Genomic DNA, 9,602 nt, shown 5'->3' with positions numbered 1-9,602 from the left:
TTAGGCTAGAATTGAAAGTGGTCGACTGTATCACTGTTAGTGATGTGCAAGTTACGGAAACTTTCCAAAAAAATCTTAAATTTCTTGAAAAATTCACGAAACTCACGAAACATAAAGGGAATTTCTATTTTGAAATGGAAAGTGTCCTTCCATACAATTGTCCATACAAAGTATGGAAAGTTTCCAAGTTTTCCTATGTGAAAATTTCAGAATTTTGGAAACTTTCCGTCGGCACATCAGTAATCACTGTTAAGAACAGCAGTTGATAAAGTCGATATAAAATGAATGGATCACATACATTTCACTGTATTTTTATGTCGCATCTTGTCAGTACCCAGTAAATAGAAGAGAATCAAAAGCTAATTCTAGACTGCACCCTGGAGGCAGAATACATGTTTTCAGCACTTGAGAATTGTACTATTTGAGCTAATATAATAATTATCTTATTGTTTTACAGAAGAAACTTTTCTTTAAAATGTGTTTTATTTAAATAAGAAAATAATAGGAAATATAAGCCGAAAAGAAAAATATGTACGTAATTTATTTTTATTATTAGGTATTTTTGGGTATTTTAATGGGAACCCAATTCATATTGGGGTCACCTCCCGCTGGTGTCGTTACTTCCAGTTGGACTTTGACGCCTGAAAACAACAGCATTTATTCAATTTCCATTGTTAGCGTTAAAAAACAAAAACATGACGTCGATGTGACGTCCACAAGCGTATATCACATTTATATTTAAATTAAAAATATTTTATTGTTGAAATAACAACCGTGTCTTCGAAGAAATTATCAAATGTACAGTCAACAACTTGGAACCCTAGGCCACTCTACAACCATGTCAAAATGACAAGCAGTAAGAGATTTCTTACAATCTGATTTATAACGTCACTATGACATAGTTCTACAGTGACCTAGGGTTCCAATTGGTTGACTGTACATAGGTATATGTTGTTCAAATACACGCTTGTGGTATATAATATTAATAACTTGCTAGATATGAAACAAGGTCAAAATCAACCTAAAATAATGAAACGAAGACTTTAGGGTACAGAATAAGATTTATTGTAACTCACCTTTGTTAATTAAATTAATGACATCATTGAAATCCTTGATTCCTTCACCAGTGCTGCTCCGCCGTTCCTTACAATCTGAGGATAATTACTAGGGTGGAGCGAAAAAACACTTTTCTGGAATTAGCAAACCTAATAGTTATCAATCAATGCCCCTTAGTCTATGAAGCCTTTGTGCAAATTTTCAGCTTTTTAAATCAACATCTTCTGCCTCCGCATTAGGTTTGAAATTTTGAAAATCTCATACAAACCTGAAAATTCAACTTTTAGATAAAAAATGTTTTTCAGCAGTATTATGTTCAGTATACATTATTGATACATATTATTACAAGAAACTACCAAAAATTGCGAAAATAGCGTTAAAAATCGCTAATTTTCAGTATTTTAGCGGCTATTCTGGCGAATGTACTGAAACTAGACAAACTTTGGCGATTCTGGACGCTATTTTCGCAACTTTTTGTAGTTTCTCATAATGATATGTATCAATAACATATACTAAACATAATACTGCCGAAATTTTTTTTTTATCTGAAAGTTGAATTTTTAGGTTTCTATGAGATTTTCAAAATTTCAACCCTAATGCGGAGGAGAAGATGTTGATTTAAAAAGCTGAAAATTTGCACAAAGGCTTCATAGACTAAGGGGCATTTATTGATAACTATTAGGTTTGCTAATTCCAGAAAAGTGTTTTTTCGCTCCACCCTAATAATTACTCAGGTTATAGCGTAGGGATAGAAATATACATATATCACAACAAAATCAAATTACGGACAGACTCGTTCTAATACTGTATACCTATATACATACACTGAGAGAAAAAACAACCAGTTTTCATGTTCGTTTAACAAGTTTTTTGGTTAAAATAGCGCCTACATGCTCTTTGGTTTAAACAACAAGTTAGATTTTGTTAAGTGTAACTAGTACAGTCTACAATTATTTTTTTTGTAATATTGTGATTTATTCCGTTTACTAAAATACATTTGTTTCAAACGGATAAACCCGCAACAAGTCGAACTTGTTAAACTTCACAATGCAAATTTCTCTTAGTGTAGTAAAAGTTTAATCACTAAATAATATTTATGCATGCATTATAATGTCAATTAACTTTAAAACCTTAAACTAAATCTAATATCAACAATGATACTAAATGACATAATAAAACTTTAATTTTTGTGTATATAAAAAAAATTACACAAAATTTCATACCTACCTAATTAAAACCTCTCAATCAATAAAAAACCCAATTTAGAGATCGACCATGCTAAAAAGGCTAATAAAGAGTCAAAATTAAACAAATATATCTCCAAATGAAGGAAATACAAATAAATTAAATAATGTTTCAGATAAATATGATTTTCATTTGCGGTTGCACTATTTTAAAAAGTTTAAAATATTTACCGCCCGTCCATCTGGTTTATGAATTATTAAGTACTTTTAAGTATCTAAAAAATTAAAATTACCTCTGTTAGCTGTAAAAAAAAGTAAATTGCACTCAAAGTATAATTCTTTAAGTAATATTTTAACAAGTAAAATTGGAATAAAATAAAAAAACTTACATAAAATATTTTGCAGATCCCACAAATCCTTCTTTACTAATGGACGGTTGCCATCTTCAGTGGTTAAATCGATTCCTGAGATAAAAACGCAAATGAATAAATATGAAGATTAACGTAGGATCTTCGAAATAAATATGATGCATAGGCAAATCACAGCGACTGATCTCACGTTTGAGATTTTGGTCTTCTCATCTCATCAGTTCAAAAATTGGTCCGGTCACCGGCATAAATAAGTGAGATGATTTCTGTACTTTGTCGTATTAACGTCTTGTTCGTAATGTCATACGAAATTTTCTACGATTAAAAGCCACAAGGTTCGAAATCATCACTTCTTTATGCCGGTGACTGTTCATTTGTCTCATTGGCGAGAGCTTGAATGTATTTGTCTTGAGCTTACCGCGAGAATGTAAATCTGTGTAAGAATGTCCTATTTATAATATTTTTTTCCCCTTACTAGCTCGAAAACACGTGTTTTGTTCTTTAATACCAGCGGGTAAAAACACATTTTATCCACTAGTGGGTAAAGTAATTTGACCTTGAAAAAAGTCAAATTAACTGCTTTAAAATTGATAAAACTAGGTGAATCTAGTAATAAAGATGATTTACCACCTGTAGAACTACTGGAAGCAGTGATAAACGCATTTTTTGTGTTGTAGTTTCCTCGCTATAGTGAGGGGAAAAGTTTTGTGTTACAGTCGGGTGCAAATGTATTTTACTTCTCGTGTGTTAAAAAACTCGCAAGTTCAGGATTCTATTATCGAACCACTCACTACGCTCGTTGTTCAATTATAGAATCCTTTCACTTGCTCGTTTTTCAATCCCACACTCGGCGTTAAAATACAACTTTTTCCCCTTGTATAACAAATAACTATTTTATTTACATGGTGCGAGGACTAAAACCCGGTAGGCCTAAGAAGCGCTGGCGCTGGATGGATGTCGTAAGAGCGAACATGCAAGAGAATTGAACAATCTCACACCTAAGTATGCCGAAGACCAGGTGAAGTGGAGAAGATTGAACAGGAAAGCGGACCCCGGCGCTAGGCCGGAAAAGCGCTAGGTTGAAGAAGAAGATGGTGCGAGAACTCACATACGGTTTTCATTTCATTACGGTATTTGATTGGTGTGTTGAATTTTATCTGACCATGTCACAACAGTCCGCAACGTAACTAAAATCGCATGCAATTTTGCAGCCCTCCTAAATAGGTGAAGTATACTTTCGTGTGGTTTACAGTAGGTAAATGTTACCGGATACCGGATAAAAAAGGTTTCATTACTGTTACTGGTAACCAAATCATCTTGTTTCCTTTTCTTTTCAAAGTCTTCGAGAGCTTGTATAAGATCCTCCATGTATAAAGGCCTTTTTTGATTATCTATGGACAAAAAAACACAATAATCTCTTCCTCGCACAATGTAATTGCGATACAGCGAGAAAATGTCGCCAGCATCCTTGGTACAATGCCTCAAAGGCCTATTTTAGATATTAGCTAGCTTTTAAGTTTAGTCTTAGTTTCTTATATAATTATGGTCATGTGAATAAATATAGTATATATATCTAGCCAATAGGAAAGTTTAGGTATGGAACCAAATTTAAATAAAATAGTACATTACGATACAAGTGCGTAAAAAAGGAAGTTCGAAACGAGTGGCGATAAATTAAAACACGACCGAAGGGAGTGTTTTAAATAGACACGAGTTACGAATTTCCTTTTCGCACGTGTATCGTACGACGTTTTTCAGTACAGATGGCCATCCGAAGTTTCGACCTGACATGACTTCTCGCACTAGTGCGTAAAAAAAACACCATCTGTACTGAAAAAAAAATTTTTTCATATAAATTATATGGGAAAAGTTTTTCTCGATTTGTGGATTTTCTTTGTGCAAAGTTTTGTGGAACTTTTAATCCTTGAGGAGAATGGGATCATTTTGCATCAAAAAAAAGTTTTTGAAAAATGAATTTTTTTCTCACGCCCTGTACCTATGTTATTTCCAAAATTTGTAAACTCCAATCTTCATCAATTTGAAATAGATGGAATGTCTCCTTAGACCGTTTTCGCGTAGCAGCACGGGATCTGGTAGCTGCCCTCACTGACCCGCTATCAAAATATACCCTGTATATCTTTTTAAAGCCAATATTGTCGAAAAATTGTTTTATTTTTACACATTCACACAGAAAATATATTTTTAAGTTATTTGGCGGTGTTAGAACGGTATAACAATAAAATGTAACAAAATTCAACCAACATTATTTTTTTAATTTTGACACTGTTGCTTTTCGATTCTATCTGTCAAACTTATATGACTGACAGATCATTAAAAAAGGCTTTTTTAGAAGTATCACTTACTCGCTCCTTCAGAAACTAAAAAAAATTTTTTTTGAAATGTTGAATTACGTACTTTTTGCAGAAATATTATAGATAGTTGGAGACTCAATTTTCTTCCAGGTTATAAGTACTATTTAGTTAACCAAAATGAAAAAAAGATTGTATGATAAAGTTAAATAATTTTAGAGAAAAGTCATATTTCATGAATTTGTTTTTTTTTCTGCCGGCTGAACCACTGGGACTTTTTCAACAAAATTTTGCACAATCGTATTGCCACAGTATAATAAAGAGTTACTATCGTACAGTATGGCCACTCCCGCTCCCCGCTGAAAGTGCCACCCACTCCCTCTCGGTTACCGCCCAGTTACCTCCTGTCAAAAACGCGAACAGTCGACCTGTCATATGTCACCCATACAAGCATGGTATGCGTTCACCTACACGAGCATAGACTGTGTGCTAGGAACGCGCCTCTTTCATATATTTGATCGCCAGTGTCCGACGTGTGGTATTACTAAGTGTAAGTGACTATAGAATAAAAATCAGTTCCTAATCATAAAGGGCATTTTGTGTTCCCTTATCCTGCTACGGCCTTTCTCTCAGTGTACATAATATATGTCGATAGATGCTTAATTTTTGTATTATTTACATACACATTGCATTGCCCATTGTTTGAAAAGTTTCTTGATCGCTCATATACCTCATTGTGGTAGTACTCATACTCGTAGGTGTTGTAGTTGTCACTGTTGTAGTTGTTGGAACTGTTGTTGTAGACACGTCTAGAAAATTTATTTTAACTAAGTAAAAATTATTCATTAACTTTATAAAATTTTTTTTTTTTTTTAAGCTTTCAATTTAAAAAAATAACACATTTTTAAAAGTGTAACCAAAATAAAATTGGTACTGTTTAGTCATATTTGTATTACTTTACAGTTGGTAAGGTGCATTGGGGTAATTCCGAAAGTCGTCCAATTTCGAAAGTCGCACAAAAATCACCGTTATTTCCATCATATCAAGATTCCTCTTTTCGGAATTACCAGAGCATTTCTGTCATTCGGAATTACCCTAATGCACCCTACTAACGTCTTAAAATGATGCTTTAATAATAGCATCTTAGAGTTAGAGATAAAAAAGTGGATTTTTTTCAGTCTGTATTTATTTATCTGCCTTGAGTGGTATTCGACACTCTGGAATTTTATTTATCTCCTATATCATAATCATAAAATACTGCATGCTTGACTGTGAAATTCATCTAGTCACACCAACGTCATATCAACTGATCATACCTTCAAGTATAATATGAAAATATTACCATTTTTCTCGCCTGAACGTGCTGAAAAATAAAATAATCATTTTAATTTTTTAAGTTGTGAATGTTGTTTACGTTTTTTTCGCAATAAATTTTCCGCATTTCATTAAAGAAATAAAATCGTACGTTATATCACAAATTAATAACGGGTATGTTATTGTAAGTACGTTTTCTCAGTATCAGATCCGATATCGGATGTAGGACCGATATCCCATATATTAAATTTTATCCATTGAAATCCTTCTGACATCCGATATCGGATCGGATAATGTGAAAGTGGACTTCTTAGTCCACTTCGCTCGCGCGCGGGCTCTTGCCCGAAGTTCGGTAAAACCTATTACCTACCTGTTTTCATCGCCAACCGCCCGAAATATTTCGGGTTTTTACCAATCGGCATCGACAAAACCTAGGTTTTCTCGGTTTTATCGGAAAATCCTAAGATTTACCATACTTCGGGCATTTACAGTAACACATAAATAAATGTTTGTTTTAAACATTTATTGACGTTTGCTACAAAATATGTACAAAATATCTACAATCTCAGACATACATATTTTGTTACCTATATTTAGGTTTAATAGATACCTATTGAGCGTCGTGCAGCCTGTAAGTTGGGGTTCGCATTTAACCACTCCATGTACTTGAGTGGAACTTGAAGTGGTGCGTCTTGCGATTTCTCAACATTTATTTCAATCTCATGGTTTGGAAATGCCCCTAAAAACATATATAACTTTATTTATTGATTAGTTAGTAAGTCTACAAAAGAATTCTTAAATAAATAAAAAATATTGGACTTCTAAGTAATAAAGGAACTAAAATCACGAAAAATGGTCTTACAATGAAGAAATATAGGATTTTTTTTCATTTAATGGGCATACAATATAGCTTTCAATTATTGTAGTAGTAGTAGTAGTAACTCTTTATTGTACAAAAACACATTTAAAAAAAGCATACATTGAAGTACAAAGGCGAATTCTTTTAATTATGTATACTTATGAATAATACAAATATGGGGAGTGTAACACAGATTTCAAATTTGTTTTAGTTTCGGCAATTCGGTTCACTAAGTAGTCTAAGTATAATTGAAGCACTAAAACTAACCAAAAAAGTAGTTTACACCTACGCAAAGAGCTGTTTGTTATCTGCCATAGGAACCAGAAATGAAAAAAAAAACTACATGATTTTAATCACACTAATTATTTAAAAATATTTTAAGCGGGTTACTCACGTGTTAAGTCGATATAACGTTCGACATGTGTCGATCCATTTCAGAGGATCTTTCTCAAGAGTAGCGACCCCGCCTTTACATGTCGACCCTATTAAACTTAACCCGCTTAAAATATTTTTAAAAGTGTTTGAGTCTCACGGGAGTTAAAACTCTAATTATTACCTATAGGTGTCGTCCTCCCAAGGTCGTTGGTGGGACTGTAGGATGGTGTATCCCTTACCTCTATAAGTGTACACAGAATATAAAGGTTGTAAAAATCTGTCTTAAAATATTCGACTTACTTCCTAGTCGTGTTAAAGTCTTCAAATTGACTATATCCGACAACACCTCGTCCAAGACTTTAATTTGTGATGGAAGGGACATAACTGAATGATAGGTACAGAATTATGATACAATTAAATTACATGAAAACCAATAAAAATGAAAAATATCAATGTTTGAATTAATTTAACTTCGTTTCATACCTATTTAAAAATATTTTAAGCGGGTTACTCACGTGTTAAGTCGATATAACGTTCGACATGTTTCGATCCATTTTCGAGGATCTTTCTCAAGAGTAGCGTCCCCGCCTCTCGATATGTAAAGGCGGGGTCGCTACTCTTGAGAAAGATCCCCGGAAATGGATCGGACGAACATGTCGAACGTTATATCGACTTAACACGTGAGTAACCCGCTTAAAATATTTTTAAATATGTTTGAGTCTCACGGGAGTTTTATAGTTAAAAGCCGTTTCATACCTCCGTGATACGCGTTAACGAAAACAGTATGTGATACAAAAAAGGTGATCAATATAAACATGTCTAGTTCTAGTTTATTTTTTTATAATATTTTTATTCCATTGTTTTATTTTTGGTCTGCACCACTACTAAAACTACCTATAATATATCTCGATTCTGAATAGAGTAGTAAAACTAGCGTATAAAGGATATTGAAGGTTGTGAAATGCCTTTACTTTTATGGTATCGTCGAATTAAAAATAAAGGTTATAAATAATGGTATAATATTTTTTTTATATACATAATGTTTTTCTAAAAAAGGAGGGTACGGTAGGTACGTAAGTCAGTTTTCAGTTGAAGGATTACCGAGAGAAACATTTTCTCATTTGTTAGCTTTTTTTATATTATAAGACATTCATCACGTTATACGCTCAAGATGGCTTGTGTTGTAGGACTGTAGGTATTCAGAAAACGATATATATAATATACCAATACTTATATACATAAACAACATCCATGACTCAGGAACAAATATCTTATCTGTGTGATGACACAAATAAATGCCCTTACCGGGATTCGAACCCGGGACCGCGGCGTAGCAGGCAGGGTCACTACGCGCTAGGCCAGACCGGTCGTCTAAGTTTTTTTTTTTTTTTTTACATGTCAGATATGTTTGAGCCGCTAGGAAAAATCCTGCATCGGACGACTGGGAATGGAGGGCCCAGACAGTGCCGGACTCTTACCGGCTAAAACCCGGCGGCTCTCGCATAGCTGCCGACATCCTCTGACGTGGGTAAAGTCAGAGACTTTGTTATTACATATATTCTTGCATTAGATTTATAATATACATTTAACTTCTTATCATGTTTCTCCTACGTATTATTATAATACAAGTGAGTACATTTATTTTCACCACACCAACTGGTAAAGGCTTTCTTTGCTATTCGAAAACAGATAACAAAATTGCATTTTATCCACAAGGGGGCAAAGTAATTTCATACAAATTTTAACTCGAGGTCGTAATCTGGCTGCTATTTTTTAGTTATACTTAAATGATGATTTTTAATCATAAAATTGAAGAAATTGATGGATTTGATGTATTTTGATGTTTTATAGTCAGTCTTTTGTTCGTGTTGGTGTGGTGAAAAATTTTGTGTTTCACTCGGTGGCAAAGTTTGTTTAACCTTCGTGCCTTGATACCCTCGCAAGGCTCAAGATTCCACTTTTTGAACCACTCGCTACGCTCGTGGTTCAATATTGGAATCTTTCGCTTGCTCAGGTATCAATATTGGCACGTGCGGTTAAACAACTACTTTGCCCCCTTGTAAAACAAATAACTATTGTTACCTACTTATTTCTATTTCTTGAAATTTTAACAATTTGTATGCAGAATTCTAAAAAC

General features: G+C 33.6%; 1 protein-coding gene across 3 annotated transcripts; it reads right to left on the bottom strand.

The window, feature by feature from the left end:
- Positions 1-532: 532 nt before the first annotated feature.
- On the bottom strand, positions 533-8,394 carry LOC125231456. 3 transcript variants are annotated; one of them, XM_048136921.1, is made up of 10 exons: positions 8,222-8,394; positions 7,766-7,849; positions 6,842-6,970; positions 6,260-6,280; positions 5,601-5,726; positions 3,904-3,999; positions 2,630-2,704; positions 2,534-2,542; positions 1,077-1,151; positions 533-641 (listed from the first exon to the last, which is right to left on the bottom strand). In XM_048136921.1, exons 1-10 carry the CDS (start codon positions 8,280-8,282, stop codon positions 553-555), a joined length of 765 nt encoding a protein of 254 aa, XP_047992878.1. In that variant the 5' UTR covers positions 8,283-8,394; the 3' UTR covers positions 533-552. The 3 variants fall into 3 exon arrangements, with proteins under 3 accessions (XP_047992878.1, XP_047992879.1, XP_047992880.1); XM_048136922.1 differs by lacking the exon at positions 7,766-7,849 and adding an exon at positions 7,647-7,706 and having other exon boundaries at positions 8,222-8,390; XM_048136923.1 differs by lacking the exon at positions 7,766-7,849 and having other exon boundaries at positions 8,222-8,392.
- Between the last annotated feature and the right edge of the window lie 1,208 nt (positions 8,395-9,602).

The sequence above is a fragment of the Leguminivora glycinivorella genome, chromosome 11 (assembly GCF_023078275.1).
Source record: "Leguminivora glycinivorella isolate SPB_JAAS2020 chromosome 11, LegGlyc_1.1, whole genome shotgun sequence".
Lineage (NCBI taxonomy): Eukaryota > Metazoa > Arthropoda > Insecta > Lepidoptera > Tortricidae > Leguminivora > Leguminivora glycinivorella.
This window is presented reverse-complemented; position numbering and strand designations above follow the sequence as displayed.

What these genes read in the sequence shown, in the direction of transcription:
- LOC125231456 (XM_048136921.1), bottom strand. Translation starts at nt 8,282, where the DNA reads ATGTTTATATTGATCACCTTTTTTGTATCACATACTGTTTTCGTTAAC. An exon ending in GACTTTAACACGACTAGGAA is followed by an intron (nt 6,971 to 7,765) that starts GTAAGTCGAATA and finishes ATATGTTTTTAG; the next exon opens with GGGCATTTCCAAACCATGAG. An exon ending in CATTAATTTAATTAACAAAG is followed by an intron (nt 642 to 1,076) that starts GTGAGTTACAAT and finishes TGTTGTTTTCAG; the next exon opens with GCGTCAAAGTCCAACTGGAA.